The sequence below is a fragment of the Ylistrum balloti genome, unplaced genomic scaffold (genome assembly GCF_031769215.1).
Source record: "Ylistrum balloti isolate Yb309-2 unplaced genomic scaffold, AGI_CSIRO_Ybal_v1 Utg369642, whole genome shotgun sequence".
Classification (NCBI taxonomy): Eukaryota; Metazoa; Mollusca; class Bivalvia; order Pectinida; family Pectinidae; genus Ylistrum; species Ylistrum balloti.
Genome location: NW_026781902.1, coordinates 17,380 through 34,821, shown reverse-complemented (window position 1 = coordinate 34,821; position 17,442 = coordinate 17,380). Strand labels below are relative to the sequence as shown.

The 17,442-nt window shown below is 33.5% G+C and overlaps 2 protein-coding genes across 2 annotated transcripts; one reads left to right on the top strand and one right to left on the bottom strand.

The window, feature by feature from the left end:
• Positions 1–2,030: 2,030 nt before the first annotated feature.
• Positions 2,031–6,861, top strand: LOC132554904 (ceramide phosphoethanolamine synthase-like). The gene is made up of 5 exons (XM_060219238.1): positions 2,031–2,166; positions 3,637–4,670; positions 5,378–5,500; positions 5,628–5,708; positions 6,468–6,861. Exons 2-5 carry the CDS (start codon positions 3,813–3,815, stop codon positions 6,498–6,500), a joined length of 1,095 nt encoding a protein of 364 aa, XP_060075221.1. The 5' UTR covers positions 2,031–2,166; positions 3,637–3,812; the 3' UTR covers positions 6,501–6,861.
• Positions 6,862–11,788: 4,927 nt separating this feature from the next.
• LOC132554690 (uncharacterized) lies at positions 11,789–14,492 on the bottom strand. Its single transcript, XM_060219004.1, has 3 exons — positions 14,396–14,492; positions 13,180–13,710; positions 11,789–12,117 (listed from the first exon to the last, which is right to left on the bottom strand). Exons 1-3 carry the CDS (start codon positions 14,490–14,492, stop codon positions 11,789–11,791), a joined length of 957 nt encoding a protein of 318 aa, XP_060074987.1.
• Positions 14,493–17,442: the final 2,950 nt, after the last annotated feature.

Below are 17,442 nucleotides of genomic sequence, written 5' to 3'. Positions count from 1 at the left end.
CCAACAGGCGAAGACCTTTCTGATTACAGATCCTCCGAAAGAATGGAATGTAATGTTTTTCCTGCGAAATCCCAACTGTACTGGCTATATATCTCTCTTTAACTCGCCAGTCAGCCATAACAATATGACGGAGTCTGTTGACGATTTTTGGGTCTTACCAATCAGCCCTCGTACCTACCACAGTGACTGAAATGTTAAATAGTGTGCTTTTCAGTGAATGAAACTTATTGCTGCGTGCGAGCACAGTTCTATTGCATGAGAAGAAATATTATTGCGTTCGAAAGCAACATTATTGCGAGGAAACGTTTGAATTTGTTGTGAACGGTATAAATTCTATCAATTTTTAAGTGTAGGAAATGGTATTCAGGTTGTTGTACTACATGCTGGATCACCTGCCCAACCATTTGAGGTTTCTAGGTACTTCGGTTCCCTACAACAGTATGACCCTTCAATTCGCACGCAGCTATCCAGACAGCCATCAAGTCATCCATCCATTCAGCCATCTATTGCCATCGACTGATTTTAGAGTTATATTTTCCTTGGAAGATACGATTTTAATAAATGTTACCAATGATCAGATATATCTTATGACACATATATTGAAGTACATTTTTGAATCTGGCTTTGGGTAAAATAAGACTGGAGGACGAAATACCGGATATACCATTTTTAACAGAACAGATCAGAAATTAATTCCTAGCTTTAATAAATCAATATGTACTGATCAATATATTTTATCAATATCGAGAAAACAAGAAGTCAACACACGCTTGATCAGTAATAGAAGTCTACATTAGCGTCACATGCACAGTTTTGCACAGTTTCTGATACCGACCATCAATCTCGTCAACCTCTGAATGTCATCTTTGGTAAAATATGACCTACAAAATATAATTGTTTTTTCAGAGAGTTCTAATTATATTACCATACACAATATACAAACATCGGCGAATCCATTGATAAATTGGGGGAAAATGACAATACATCACAAATTTGTAGGTAAGTACAAATATCATTACCTAAACTGGTTCTCGAAAAACAGCTGTGAAACTTGCACGGTTTTCAATATTTGCTATTACTTTGGCTTGCGCTTGGAAATCATTCATCTCAAAATTGTACAATCTTGAAGACAGCAGATGGTAGACACTGCTGGTGGACTTTCAGTCCCCGAGGTTTGTCGTAGCCTGCATGTCACATTTTAATTAATTCGAATAGCGGCACTGTTCAAAATATACACATGTAATTGAGTCTGTTATAAAGTTATCTGATACATGAAAATGTATTTAATTATGGGGCTGCTGCACCTTCCCGTCTAGATTTTGTCTTTTCTTTCGATCATTTAGAATTTTCCTTACTCGCCTCATAGGCTTCGAAATTCAGGCCCTTAGCATCACTGACGAGTCCTAGAAGGACGAAACAGCAGTATGATGTAGCATCACTGACGAGTCCTAGAAGTACGAAACAGCAGTATGATGTAGCATCACTGACGAGTCCTAGAAGGACGAAACAGCTGTATGGTACAGTTAAACTGATTGAATGACTCTACTGTATCTAACTCTAAATTGTCAGAAGGTGCTAACCACTTGTGTGTCTTTTGTACAATTCATAAAGGAATATAAAAACCTAACAATGCACGGATATTTCTGCTTTACTAAGAAAAAAAATGGCGCTAACATTCAGCTTAGCCCAGTTGATATAGAGATTTTATCTGGGGTACATTATATATAGAGTACTTTCCGTAAGTTACTCTTCATTGGGTATTTCCAATGATACCTTCCCTCGGGCGTCATCTTCTTTACATATTTGTTTCCTTCCATTACTACACGTACACATACCTTTCATCTGCAAAAAAAATCTACCCGTTGTATCATCTTCTATATGCGCTTGTATGCAAGCAACACAACTCATCAGAAATTCACCCAGTCATACAACGTAATAGATCCTAGAGGTCACAGTCTCTTGTAAAACGATAAAGTCTACTTCTGCCCAGTTATTCACTCGTGTTTCCATAGCTGAAAAGTCATTGAAGAGAGACGGTTGTCAGCTGGGAGCCGAGGATGGAGGATGTCACAATCGACCCCACAGATAGAAACAGTGTTTATAGTCATGCAGTGCCTGACGGAGTTGCTTTAGTTGTGTAAACATTAATAACAGCTAGACGCTTAGGTAAGATTGCATGTTGGCATTTTAGATGCACAAACGAAACATTCTTGAAGTGTTATATTTGAAACGTGAAAAGATTTCCTAGTATCATTCTTTGTCTTTTATACCATTGAATGCAATGATTTACAAACAATTCATTATATTCAGTAAATAAGTGTAAAACCCTTCTGAAATTGAAGGTATATGTCTCGCTGAGGGAGATAGTTTAAACATCAAGGCAATTAAGTACATATGATGTAAAAGAGTACGTGACTTTCATATCCATGTCAAGGTTACAAGGTTATTCACCAAATAAAGGTAGGGTTACTGTGTTTTGTACGAAAGTAAAATGATACACGCGTTGGTATTGTATTTCCTAGATAAATATAGGTACAAGCGTATACATAAAATTATATCAGCCATGTGATACTATGTAAATGAGTCTACGTCTTAAGGTTCTGTTAAGTATAAAATTCACATGTGTGTTTTATCTGGTATGGGTATGTGTGCGTGAGAGTGCGTGTTATACACGTGTTGTATCAAATGTTTATGCACAATAACAAATGACCCTTCCTTACGTCATTGTTTACACAGTGGTACAATTTGATGATTATTGTGTATATTCATCTTCGTATTTACACGCCCCCTCTTTTTTTCACAGATTATCACACACAATCTATATTTAGAGAAGCTAGATACCGCTACCTTATAACCCAAATTCTCCGACTTTGAAATATTAGATATACATATTGCTTACTCACAAAGATACCACCAACCTCTCGAAAACACCTGTACTTGTAACTTCATATTCTTTTAAGGCGTTTCTGGTTACCCCCCCCCCCCCCCCCCCCCCCAAAAAAAAAAAAAAAAAAAAAAAAACAAAAAAAACTGGCATACCCTAACATCTTTTATATACGGATTCTGTCTTATTATATAAGAAAATCTTTACGAGACAAATTATTTTTTTCCGAAGATGTTTTAGACCATAGAAGTATATATTGCAAATTTCCATATATCAATATCTGTTTACTTATCTTTCAACCTATTTTTCAATGTTATTTACAATATTTGCTTTGTTTGTATACATAGAAATCCGTTTTGCTATAAAAGCATACTTCATCAGACACACAAGAGAGTAGCACCTTTCAAAGCAGAATTAGAATTATCCATTTATCCATTTATCCATAAATCTGATTTAACTATTCAATTATTAATCTTATCTATTAACCGTTACTTAGGCTTGGATATTAGTCTAATTATCACGTGACTTTCACAAATTTCAACTTGTCACAGTGTCAGTGACTGACTGTAGAGTATACTGAGCAGCGTTCATGTACTGTATCAAAGTTCAAGGATATTACAATGTATCTTTACATTAACCCGGGTCATGTACTCTGTGACATCACGGATGTGGTGTGATAATACACAGCCTTCCCGATAAATAAAATGTACCAAATTTTCCGATACTGATAATAAATCGTGTTTATTTTACAGATATGGCCAGATAAACTGAACGTCAATTCATAAATTTTTGATGTTTAGATGAGTGGTAGCGTTCTTCAGGGTGCACTATACAACAACCGGGAACTACATGCGCGCGTTAACTTTCAATATGGCTGTGGTGGTTGCGATGAACAACAGAAGTTACGGACATATTCAAAAATGAAGATATGGCATCATTATTTGAAAGTTGTAGCTTATCTTGTGTAGTTAACAAACGAAAATCAAAAATGGCTTTGTGTCCATTTTGGACGTGGAAATACAGCCGAACAGGACCAATCTTTCTTGTACTGGGATGTATTCTGGTGTTTTATTTCCTCGTCATGGACATTTTAGTGTTCAATTCCTTACAGAAAATGACGCTGATGGAACCTCCAAACAAGGGAGGTTACTCGCCTCTAAGACCTCTGTCGGTCAAGCTTCTGATGATGGACCACATGTCACACTACATATTCAATCCTATAGCAGAGCTTGTAGTTGCTATATTCGAACCCACGGGGGTATATCACATCGTTACCCCTAACGTCATCAGTATAACAGGGTTGGTTCTCGGTTTCGTTTCCGCGAAATTCGTATCGATGGAATCACTACAATACAGAAGGATTGGTATCATTATATTCCAATACCGAATGTGGCTGGACGTGTTAGATGGAGTTGTGTTTCGTCATACATCCGGGGATCCCGTTTATAAATCACATAGGTCATCATTAGGTTTTTTCATCGACATTGACTGTGATATCCTCAGTGGTGTTGCTCTTGCTTTCGGCTGTCTTTTCTACCTGTGGAAATATCCCCCAGTTATTGAATCACGTGAACTTCTACCTCAGACAAAGACGTTTTTGTCAGGACGGGATTACGAGGACGATCATTCATCCAAGACAATAGGAATTAAAGCGACTAAAAACTATATATTTCTTAAAGCGTTGACGTATGGTGTGGTCATTCTTATAGCTTCGTCGACGTGGGATAATGTTGTGCAAGCTTTTGTGGATCTTCTACAAACACCATTAGATACGACTATGCTGACGGTTTGTATATATTCATATATATTCATTTGGTCTCGTATATTTAATTTATTCAACACTATACAAAAATGTGTCCTTACTTTATATTGAAATTCTTTCAACACCTTACTAAAAGGTTTTCTACTTTGACAAACGCAGGGTAGTTTACTGATCGTTTTAACTTAAAATTGTCATCCACGTGAGGAATTTTTTTTTCAGATTTCAAGCAACAAATAAATGATCACACTGATGTTCCGATACACTATAAGTGACGTTACGTCAGTGAAATATTGATATACGTTAATATTAATCGGACACCCGGGGATGTTCAATGGATTTACCATAGTAAACATGATGCAGCGATATCAAAATGAATTTGTGTTGTTCATAGATGTGTGTCGTTCTTTTCTTTCATATTTTGCTTGTTTCCGTATTTTTTTGTTTTACATTTTCTATATGTGAAGAATCTGATTGGACGTTTCTACGTCTGCAATAAAGTTTTATGTGTTTATGCTATTGTTTAAATTATTATCATTTTTGCTGAGAATAATTGGAAAAATCAGTATACATAATAGCAGTACGCTGAATACTCGTTTCTGTGGGAAGGGAGGTAACTCTGATCATTAGTGTTTCCGTTTAAATATTCCAGCATTACTTGAGGTACTGATTGAACTACGTTTACACTATACATTTTTTTTATCGGAAATAGGATGATATATTTGTATTTGTAGGAGAAACAGACCGAGGCAGTTCACTCCACAGTTACTTTCTTTAGCATGTATTTGTGGCGATTTGGTGGGTCTCAAGCATTACTCACAATGATTCAAATTGCAGTATTTTCAGACAAAATATGGGTGAGTATTTGTTCCTTAATAATTTATTTTTTAAACTCAATTAAAACAATAACTGTATCTTATATTTTTTTTGTATATTTCCGAGTGCTTGACGATTGCATTTGAAGTAATCTTGTTTATATTTCAGGAATTTTTGATCTTCATTCAGTATGCTGGATTTGTTGGTCTGGCGATGCTTAATAGCATTAGTTATATACAAATTTATCACGTAAGTACTATAGAAAAAATATTAAAAGAAACTATAAAAATTATCGAATGCTCGCAGCATTACTTAAATTTGTATTATTTAGCTACGAAGTCCACAGATGATGTCTAACTTCTCATTACTTGTTGATAACATTTTAGACAGTGTAATTGGTTAATTTTCTCGAAGAATCTCAGCCTAATTGATTACAACGATGTATTTATGTTAACAACCTTAAATTTGTGCCGATTGTTTTGCTCGTTATATGGACTCGATCGAAAAGTCGTTGCACCAAGTGAATGCAATTAAAACATGATTAAAAAAATCTCATCTGGTCAAGTTCTTAATGAAACTAATTAGAAATAGTTGTCGATGATAATATAACTGACTTTAAATGATAAAGATTTTAACATATAATAGAAAAAATGATAACGGACAATATATTGTTGTTTTCTGACGACACGTTTAAATGTATCGCTTATGCGTTTGTTTTTTTTTCAGAATTTTGTAAATTTCTTAAGACTTTATCAAATACAATTCTTAATATGCAATCCAAATTTAAACTACATCTATAAGATTTGTATGTACTTTTTTATCAGACAACTCTTTGTCAGAAAAGAACATAATTAATACAATTCGCATTGTTTGAAAGACTGATTCTTTTCTAAGGAATTTAAGCAATGTTCTGACTCTGCATTTCCTTACATTTGAATAAGATTTATTATTGCATGTGTAACTAGGAAATTAATTATAAACATATATATTTGTTTGTTTCTTTTACAGCTACGTGATGTCTTGGAAGTAACGACGTCTTGAACTTCCTACCGATTCAACATTAACTTTCCTGGTAGATATTACTTGCATACGTATAACCGTTCAGCTCAGGTTTTTGACTTCCTTAGGCCAAAAGTCCATCAGACGTGAAGTTCAATCATGCATATATACGGATTGTTGGAGAGACGAATACATTATTGGTCACCATGTTGACAGGTTTTACAACATAACTGATAATGATATACATTATATGCAAATACACTAGAAAAAAGGAAACGTTGCACTCATACATTTTCATTTCTGAAGTTTGTAGATGAATATAAAAAAAATCTTAAATTATAAAGTTCTTTTATGTCATGTACACAAAATAATTGTATTACGTGGAAAATACTATGTTTCCTGAAAAAGTTCGGATTTATATATTAACGTTTGAGATAATTATAGAACGGACATTATATATAGAATAAAGTGAGGAAAATACTAGGTTTCCTGAAGGAGCTCGGATTTATATATTTACGTTTGAGATAATTATGAAACGGACATTAAAGAATAAATGAAACTCATCTTCGACTTCTCTGTCAGCACACAAACTACACAATATATCATTTAGTTGAAATGTTATTATATCCAACAAATTATAGTAATTTATAGTAAGTTCCATACTTAAATATTTCTCCTGAGTTCATTTACCTGTGTTTTTACATGTGTTATCTGTTACCTGAGATACTATACTGTAAATAATTGTTTAAATAAAATTTTAAACATTTTTTGTTTAAATTAATAAAATGACATGATAATGATACAACCATTTACATTTCATGATACAGATTTTTCATTTGTCGACATGAAATACATTTAATAATATTACATTCCTTGATACACCTTTCATATAATAATATTTCAACTTCTACTCAAGCTGGACTTCATGAAACTACCAAATTTAGCCTGTTTCATTTGTTGATGAATGTGACCAGATTAACATTGTTCTGGACGTACTGATTCTGTAAGGGGAGAGAACCCTTGCAAACGTTTGATGCTTAATATGAAATAAAAATATTCATATTTCCTCCAGATTTGCAGAATATCAATCGACAAAGACAAATGATGTACACATTAACCAGTAAAAAGATCAAGATATGACATTATGGTAATTTTCAGTAGAACATATCTATTTTCCATGGTTTTGATACCTGCTTGAGACCTTGCAAATGTTGTCGTCTGCTATAGATATTTTAAATTTTCACTGCCTGAAAATGAAAACCTCCAACATTAGGTTCTTTATGCCATGGATACATAGGCTTCTTAGAAAGGACACAAAACACACACAATAACAATTTAAAAATGGCACCTGTTCAGTCCGAAGCGAAGCGGGAGACGACCCTGAAACTCAGAATAGCCGCTATTCTTCCGGGTAGCTGTCGGAGAATTTTCACAAAGTCAATTATTTCAATTAAATTATGCAGTTTTGATTTTTTACTGACATAATGACATTTTGACAGATTAATACATATTTGGTCTAATTCAAATTATCGGGACTATATTTTTAATACAATCCATTTGAGATTTGCAGAAGTTCTAGTAAATGCAAGGGAGACCTATTTTTTCGAGTAGATTTTTAGGTCACCTGACCATATGTCATTTTAATCTACATATAGCTATCGTTCATCGTCCACAGTCAGCGTTATCTTTTTATTGTGAGCGTATAGATTTGAATAAATTGACATGGATTTGATGAAACGGTTAGATTCGACACCGGCACCAATATGACCGCAATTTGACAGAATTATGACTTTTTGCAGTTTAATTATCACGGACGTCAGTAAATATAACAATTAATTAAACATGGTGTAATATATAAAATTATGTCTGTTTGCAGTTTTATTCCCATAGGACCTCATGAACACGATGACTTCACTAAATATTAACATATGTTGATGAAACATTGTTTGTAGCCATATGTCAATGATAATTCGAATGAGTTGGATGATGGGACCAATTCAATTGTAACTTACAGAGTTATGTCCCTTCTTTCTGTTATTACTCATGGTTTTTGTGAACACGATAATTAAATAGATATGAATGGATTTTTATGAAACCATGTATGCTGCCTTGTATCACGAAGATCTCAAAGGAATTCAACAATTAGATCGATTCAGTGTAAATTTCTGTGTAATGACTCTTTGAAGTTAAAGACTGTTTGAGATTATTAAGCTCATAGCCTCTTGTTAATGACAAACCACTCGTCAATTATTTCACCACTCGTCAATCATTTAAACGCATTAACGCCACCGGTGTTCAATATACACACAAAGACAATCTTTAGAATTCCTTATAGGCGAAAAATATTACAAACATTTTTCTTAACATTTCTTTATAAAAACTTATATGAACCTTTTCAACATCAGGTGCTTTGTGAAAACCCCGAATTTCTGATTCGTGACTAAGTGCACTTTTAAAGCAGAACATTAGGGGCAAGCTATAAAATAAACCGATTAATGGTGAAAGTAAACTTCGTTCTTATTGCGGTTGTTTGATGTATATACATGTACTCACGATCCTGATTGGTGACGCAATATAGGTAATTATTAATTGTTTTAATGACATTTATTTCAGGTTTAATCATTGATACGACTGATATGAGCAATTTCATATAAAATTGTATTCTTATGTTTAAGTTTGGCAAACACTAACTTGGCCCAGATGTCTTGATACAGGTAACAATCGGTTTGATCTTAGAAGTATTGAATATTATCAAGAAGGAACACGTGATTGATTATAGTGCAGAGTTATCAATGAACATGTGGTTGTCTTCACAGAAATTTATTGATGTAGGCATTTACCTTGACTGAACAAACCACATATTGGCGAAGGTTATTGTGAAGAAAACATTGGCCCGTTTCTGCATCTCCAGGTACACACTGTTTATTATAACTGGTCGATTTTGTTTCATTATTTTGCGGGCGTACCGTCGTTAAAAATACCGAAAAAAATATCCTTACATATGGAAAGTAACAAAAGGAAATGAGAGTGAAAAAATACACAATATATATCAAGGTCAAATGTCTTGACATAAAACTATTACCATTCGTTGAAAACGTACAAGACAAGAACGAACTTTAATGGCGACATACTTATCATTTGAAAACGAAACTTTTAATGTGAGTATTAGATGTCTCCATAGCACTACACAATAAAAATAATGCATTATATCAGGCTTTCAATGCAAATAACTTACCGGCATTATCGCATAAAATCCCCCAAACAATTGTCAATTATAGAAATAAAATTACTCTCGAACACAAAGGAATAATCAATCAATTTGTACATTTTTATAGATTACCGTGAATGTGTGGCAACTTCAAATCGAAATGCTTAACAAAAATACAGACTATGATGAATCAGCAACTCAAATTAACCTTCGATTCTCGTCACTTCAGTTATATCAAATTAATGTAATTGAAGATGGTGTCACTGAGTACCGGGATACAATCTAATTACACTAACTTGGAGTCGACAATACCCTGCGTGAGATTATCAGGACTGATAATGCAAAGTTAGACAATGGTTAATAACATTCAATACATTTCTATAAGGAGAAAAGCGATTAGAGAGTCTTAATAATTTTGTAGACCTGTACTCAGGAACACTATGATCTCATTGAATCGAAAATTGAAATTCTTATGTTGAGTTTTCAGACTTGTATATTTATTCACTAAGGACCAGAAAATAATAATGTAGACTCAATTAAACTTTCCACAAATGTAATCATTTCAACAACAAACATTCTTTTAGCATTCCTCTCAATTTGACCCAACTTTCAACACGCGTACATCCGTTTGGATAGCATATAAATTTCAGATGACCTTAACATGTCATTAGGGTATTAGTAGACAAGTAGAGATTGAGAAGTACTAAATTGATCAAGGATGAAATCATTTTTCTGAAAGGTTTGATTTTAGAAAGTAGGTTATCACCCAAAACCAAGATGTTTCCACACTACCATTTTCGGTACTGGCGTCAAAATATGTGTAACAGGAAGTAAGTAATTTTCATATATCATACTCATTTTTTCCTGAATAACAGACATTCCGTTATTTTCGCAAGGTAACGGTGTGATAATTGTATATTAAGAAAACAAATGTCAAAATAGGAAGTTTTAATTTAATTAGGCGAGTTTTAAACTGCAAAGCAACCAAAAAATTGAAAATGTTCCCATATGACTCAAATCTTTATTTAATCATCTTCTAGTATTAATATTTTTTAAAATACTTTATGTTAAGAGAAAAAAAATTTGGAGGTTACGTTTCATGGTTAAAAAGAGGGTGTCTCCATGCTTCAATTTTTGTAATTTTCACCCAAATATCAAGTTTTTGCATGATTAAGAAACAAGCTAAAACATTTGCTTACGTGTCCTAAAAATCTTGGAGTGTGGTCAACCCAGGCGGAATTCATGAACTTAAAATCCGTGATTTGTGGTGATAATTCATGCAAAACTGAGTTGAAATTTACCCAAAATATCCAGAATTATGATCAAGAGAAGTGCCTTAGCGACCACAAAATGCTGATATTGTTGACGCCGTAAACAAAGTAGTCCTCATGTGATATTTCTTCAAAATGTCGTAAAATTTGACCTCTATAAGTATTTTTCAGTAAAACTATACATAACAAAGTGTATAAGAATACCAAAGTCCTTGATATTATGCTGGAATTTATTTCATATTGAATTATTTCTTAAGTCGGGTCAAACGTCCTTAAAATTGCACACATTTGTGCATAGTATAACTGATATCAACACGGGATCCGATTCATTGGGAAAGATATTTCCAATGTCCTCATCTCTTAAAGCATTTGAACGTGAATGCATTGTACTTTGGCTGAAAGATATATACATGTTAAAAAAACAACATGTACATAATGCGTACGATACACATAAAAGGAAACCCTCGTATACTAAACAACCAAGAAATAGCCGACATGTTCACAAAATCCCAATTGAAGCTTACACACACACATATATATATATATATTCAATGAAACTTGGACAAAATGCAAAAGAGAGAAGAAAATAATAGCAGGAGTTCCGGAAGAGTAAGCGCCTTCCGCTTAATCGACGGCGACTACGTAAATCCTCCTCAATCGCCGAAAGCAATGTTACGTTCATGAAACCACCAGACATACATACGAGCATCAAACACGTCCGACATCATATCAAACAAAGTAAAATAATATTTCCAAAAGAGATAATTATGACCATAGAAGATCGTGAACTGTCTTTTATTTGGTTCACTTTCACAACTGCTACTATATAACAGTGTCCAAGTTGTATATGATCAATGTGGCATTCCTGCCTTCAGCTTGTCCATCTTACGTCTATACTTCTTTTGGTATTTGATTGAGAGTTTAACATCCCGTATAAACGTTGGTATGTCCGTTATTATTGGTAGCAAAAATGTCGTTAGAACAATTATCAAGCCCACAGAGCCTATTAAGGTGCTGGACGTTCGGCTGTCGGAGGCTGAAGTCTTCTTTCGAATGGTCGAAGAGAGTAATGCTGTATCGAGAATAAGATTATCCCTGGTATTTTGCTCCCATTCCGTAAGTGCTTCAACTGGGGGCACACTTGCAGTTGTTGTCTGTATTGGGCGGTTATATTGACAATCTGGATTAAAGAAAAATGTGAAAGGAATTGTCTAACATCGGTGACGACTCTCTCTGAAGCATGGCAGGTATATATTTGACGGAAGCATGTCCAGTTATTTGGTCACAGATCTTAAACATAATATCTTAACGACACAGCGTTTGTTTGTGTCTTTTATACTATTAGTGAATAAGGAAGAGACTAGTTGAAGATATTTATCAATTATGGACCTTTGGTGAGGTCAATTGTCCTACTGGGTCGATAAAAGATAAAAGACCATACTGAACGGAATAAAAAAATCCTTAATTTTCATATAACGTATACAGAAATTATTTGTTTATTAAGCTTTAGTATATTCTAGTATAGAAATAGTCTTATTAATATTCATACAAAAACATATTCTAGATATGTGTTCATTTTCTTATCAGTACAAAATTCAAAATTCTTAAAAATGTATGGATTTAATCTAGAATATCCTTTATTTAGAAAGACAGTTACAGTATTGAATTCACAAATGTTGCTTTAATACTTATCTGTTATTTGCGAGTAGTTGAGCTCCTATAAATTAAATATTATTAAATGAGCCCAATAAGAGGCATTCCGAAGCCCTGAAGCCATGATCTTGCATTAAAACGGAAAAAGGGGGGGGGGGGGGGGTTGATACAGTAAAATATCCTATATGAAAAAAAAGGAAATGAATATACTGAGAAAAAAAGAAGGAGAAGAAAAAAGAAAAATGCAAATGAGATCTGCTATATATTTCACCATTTGTTATCTTAACTTGCTTTTTGTTTTCTAGAAATTAAAATATCAATTAATATATAGTTTATTTCGGAACAAGTGATAAAGACTAATGGTAATGTCGGGAAATATGTACAAATCGATTGTTATAGGACGACGATAAACTAGCAAAAAACATTATATATTATCTAATATTATATTTCGACCTCTTACCCGGTCAGAACAAGCGAAAATCGTGACATATGTTACACATAACTTATAACAGCAGGGTATTTCTGACGACGTGCTGTCTATTATGCATATACTATATATATGGTATCGTTGCAAAATTAAATATCCTACCGTCTGTAAAAGTTTGGAAAAATATTGTAGCTGTGAAGCTGCCTAGTTGTTTAATATCTTCAGTGATGTATGTATGGCTGGAGTAAGACATCATATTAGTTGCGTTGTACAGTTGTAGCCCAACGATGTTCACTTCACTATCAAACTCTTTATTCTGTAGAATCTGCAGGCCGTTAGTGATATCATCAGCGGTATAGTTTGACACAAATGCCACTGTTATATTCTTTACATAAAGACGTCCTCCATTTGTCTCGCTGAAAATCCCCTCGAAGTCAGTAATCAATATGCTACTTGGTGCCTGTGCCGTCAGATTCAGTATAACATTTATAAGAGTGTCTTTATTCATATCATTATCCAGTTCTTTATGAAGATAAAAGACTTGATTATGGAGGGTCATGAGACCAACACGCACCAAGTCGCCATTAATGTCAGCAGCGGCTAGTGTATCGACAGTAAAGAGTTTTGCTTGTTCAAATAGTTCGTCATTCGCCGAGTCAAAGATAAACAGCATATCCAGTGTTGTTGTTGTTACTGTGAGGAATGACGAAAATATTAAATATATATATATATATATATATATATATATGTACCACACACTATAGACACCCAAATAATAGTTTTAGATAATCAAAAATACTGAAGTCACACGCCAGAGAACATGCATGTAACATCATAGATTGAATTGATTTTTGCACAAACTATCATTAATTGTAAAACGCGCGAGTAATAAATTGAAATGATATATCGACATGGTGTTGTGTAGTGGAGAAGTATTCCGTTGTAGACATCTAAAGATGTAAAACTATTGCGTAGAAAGTAAAATAATATTTGACACAAGTTTTACCTTTAACGTTTTGAAGATATTGTTTACATCGCAAACATCTGTTCTAGAAGAGCAAAGTTCACTTCTTATAAGATTTGATGATGTTATGCAATATGTCTACATTGTGGTATATGTTATTTTCACATATCTGACTTTCATAAAACTCTTTGTCACATTGCTCAATTTGTATGTGTGTGTGTGTGTGTGTGTGTGTGTGTGTGTGTGTGTGTGTGTGTGAGGGTGTGTTTGTGAGTGTTTTTTTTTTTTAAATATTTCGTGAACACGTGGACTTTTGTTTAAAGAATCTCACTTGTAGTTATTTATTTAATAAATATGAATTCGTGACAAAATACAACAGAAACATTTTTTTCTTCTGTGTAAACGTGCCCTTACCTGGTACGTAGTTGGTCAAACCATTCAATACGCTGTGTGCATCAGGTGTTTGCAATATCAAAACCACGAGAGCTATCCACGCCATTTTCATGATCATCTTCTTTAACACCAAAAAAGAACAAGATACAAAAAAAAAAAAAAAAACCAAAATAACATTTTATAAAGCAAATTTAAACTACAAATTTACAGTAAAGCCAAATAATTAATGAATCTTGCATCATATATCTGTTTTGTCATTCCAGGATTCATCAAAGACCCCAAAAATTATCCAAACTTTTCTTTTATAAGCGAATACTAAATATTTGTTTTCATGCAAAGTTAATAATATATGTGGCGTTTCAGCTTTAAGTGTATAGTTATATTTCTTAAGAAAACTATTTTCATATTTACTGGTTGTGGTTACCTATCACAAGCAATTGAAAACAAATACACGCTGACTACGAATAGTATCAGAATTCTTAATAACTCTTTCATGTATGTTTATGTATATTTTTATGCTGGAATTGTTACCATAAATATCTTTCAGTGGGATATTTTTTGAATCTTCAAATCCTTTTCTTCAAGTCAAACTTCGTTCATGAAACCAAATCTAATATATCGACCAGATTCTTACTGTAAGTGACGTCAGTATGTGGGTGCCAGGACAGTTACAAATATTAACACATGCTGGAGCTAAATAATAAAAAAAAAAGCCACGAAGTGTGGCATTATCCCGAACGCCCAGCTGTAAGTATGAATTTTCAAACAGACATTTATATACAAGATGAGTCACACGGTGGTTTTCAAGTTGTAACTCGGAAAAAACCTACTAACGTTAAATAGCATGTTTGAACAATTGTTGCTACTAATGACTACTAATAAAGAGCATGAAGAGGTTTTTGAAGCGCAGTCCTTAATAAAAAATTTGTATTGATGATAACATAAAATGAAATATTTCCATGGAGTTTAATTTTTGTTATTTTTCGAAAAATCACTACTTCACTGGCACTTGGTTTTGTTGATAAGTATTATCCAATAGTCTTACTGACTTATTTCACGGTTCATGAACACGGATTCGTGGATTAGGAGTACCTTTCAACTAAATAAATCCACGCGAAAAAATAAGGATTTACAGTAACATATTGCTAACAAAAACTCGCCAAAGCAAAATTCACAGCTAGCATGATATACGTAAAATGTTTTAGTGAAATAAGTTGAATGGTTTTTAGGTTGTTGTTCGGGATAAACAATCGGATGGAGAAATGGATTCAGAGATGAATCTCAAATAACATTTAAAATTCAATAATGCATCGTTCATTTTATGACTCTTGTTATCACCACGTTTGTGTGTCAGCATTCAAAATATACAAGTTTTTCAGGTCATCCTGTTTTCTCAGTATTTAAAACTATTATCCAAATGCCATAACCATTTTTAATGTTATGACTTTCTCGAATATTCCAATGTAAAAGCAGCTGTCATTGAAATATCATACAAAAATATCATATAGGAAACGCAAATTATGACTTGCAGTTGTGAAAGCTATTTATCCAATACAAAAATTAAAAGATGAGCTAAAAATGTGATTTATTTGGATAATAAAAGATAAATCTAACCGTGATTGCAGCAGTGTAGCTTTCTTATTTTTGAAATAAAGTTAAAAACCTTGAAACGTTACAACATAATCATTAGATATACGTTTTCGATATCAGAAATAAATATTTGAAAATAAGTGTACTTACAGATTTGAACTTGTCACTTGTCGTTTCATCAAGCATCCTTTCAAACTAAGTACCACCATATGGTACGAATTGAACACAAGTCGTTTAAGAAATTCAGATATATTTGCCCTTTATAGTTAGCTTGTTTGTCTTTAACAAAGTAATCAATATCCCTATAGAATTTCACAATGAATTTCCTTGATACAAAGAATGGATTATAACGTGTCCAAACCCAGTAATCGGTTAACATTCAATTTGTTTCCTTAGTGAGCGGTCGATAGTTTCACTTCTTACATCATCCTAAACATACGCCCATTAACGTAATCGATTTGCACAATAACTTTCATTTCAAACATGTTGGCAGTCCATGATTCTGTTTCAAAAACACATTAAATAAATCATTACATTAAAAAAGGCAGAAAAAATATGAAATCGTTGTCGGAGAGATCACAGGCCAGTTTGTCAAGACATCTCGCTTAAATGTTTCTGATTTAGGCTTTATAAAGATTTGGACACTTTATCATCGATTCAATCGTTATTCATGTATTGTGTACTGCAGGTATAAACGTGTAATAATCGATCAATGATAAGGGTTTGTCTTTTGTTTGTTTGTTGTCTCTTTGTTACTTTTATCGATTTTGAGGCCAATTACGATTCTGTCTGCTGTTGGGGTTTTGCATGTTTACATGGTTAGATGTTACCGTATTGATATGTTATCTATATTTGAAAGGTGTGTTTTAATTGGCAAAAAAAATTGTATTAGAAATAGAAGAAAATCGTATCCAATTATTTACCTATGTTTCTGTTTATTTCAAAGACAAAGGAGAAAACTCATAATTATGATGAAGATTTACCACAGACATTTTTGTGACTAAACATTGGTTATAATTTTGAAATTTTCCCAACTTATGATGTTTACAAGTTGGTTCGATATTGCAGTGGTTGTTCCCAAGATCATGATTTTCGGCAAGATATCATCAAACAATAGTGAGAAATGAAAATAGAGTGAGAATATTTCGACTGAGATATAGAGTGATCCTTCTTCATCAATAACCTTTATGGAGCCTGAGAAGAAAAGAGGCGGAATGGGGACTCCATAGAGACAACTCCAGGAAGAGAGGAAAAGGTTCAGGGAGCCCCACAAATAGTTTTTTAAAAGGAGATAAAATTGAAACTACCTCAGCGTGAAGGAGTAGGTGCCCTTATGTGGCGCCTTATCATAAATGGATAAAAACGAACCAAATTAGACTGAAGGGTCAGCCACAGTCTGAGCCATTACCAAAGGTCCGAGGGAGTACAAACCATCGGAATGAGACGCCAAAGACCCAAGATAGAAATCTGTGAAAGTA

What these genes read in the sequence shown, in the direction of transcription:
- LOC132554904 (XM_060219238.1), top strand. Translation starts at nt 3,813, where the DNA reads ATGGCATCATTATTTGAAAGTTGTAGCTTATCTTGTGTAGTTAACAAA. An exon ending in TAGATACGACTATGCTGACG is followed by an intron (nt 4,671 to 5,377) that starts GTTTGTATATAT and finishes TTGTATTTGTAG; the next exon opens with GAGAAACAGACCGAGGCAGT. An exon ending in TATTTTCAGACAAAATATGG is followed by an intron (nt 5,501 to 5,627) that starts GTGAGTATTTGT and finishes TTTATATTTCAG; the next exon opens with GAATTTTTGATCTTCATTCA.
- LOC132554690 (XM_060219004.1), bottom strand. Translation starts at nt 14,492, where the DNA reads ATGATCATGAAAATGGCGTGGATAGCTCTCGTGGTTTTGATATTGCAA. An exon ending in TTTGACCAACTACGTACCAG is followed by an intron (nt 13,711 to 14,395) that starts GTAAGGGCACGT and finishes CATTCCTCACAG; the next exon opens with TAACAACAACAACACTGGAT. An exon ending in TTTCCAAACTTTTACAGACG is followed by an intron (nt 12,118 to 13,179) that starts GTAGGATATTTA and finishes TCTTTAATCCAG; the next exon opens with ATTGTCAATATAACCGCCCA.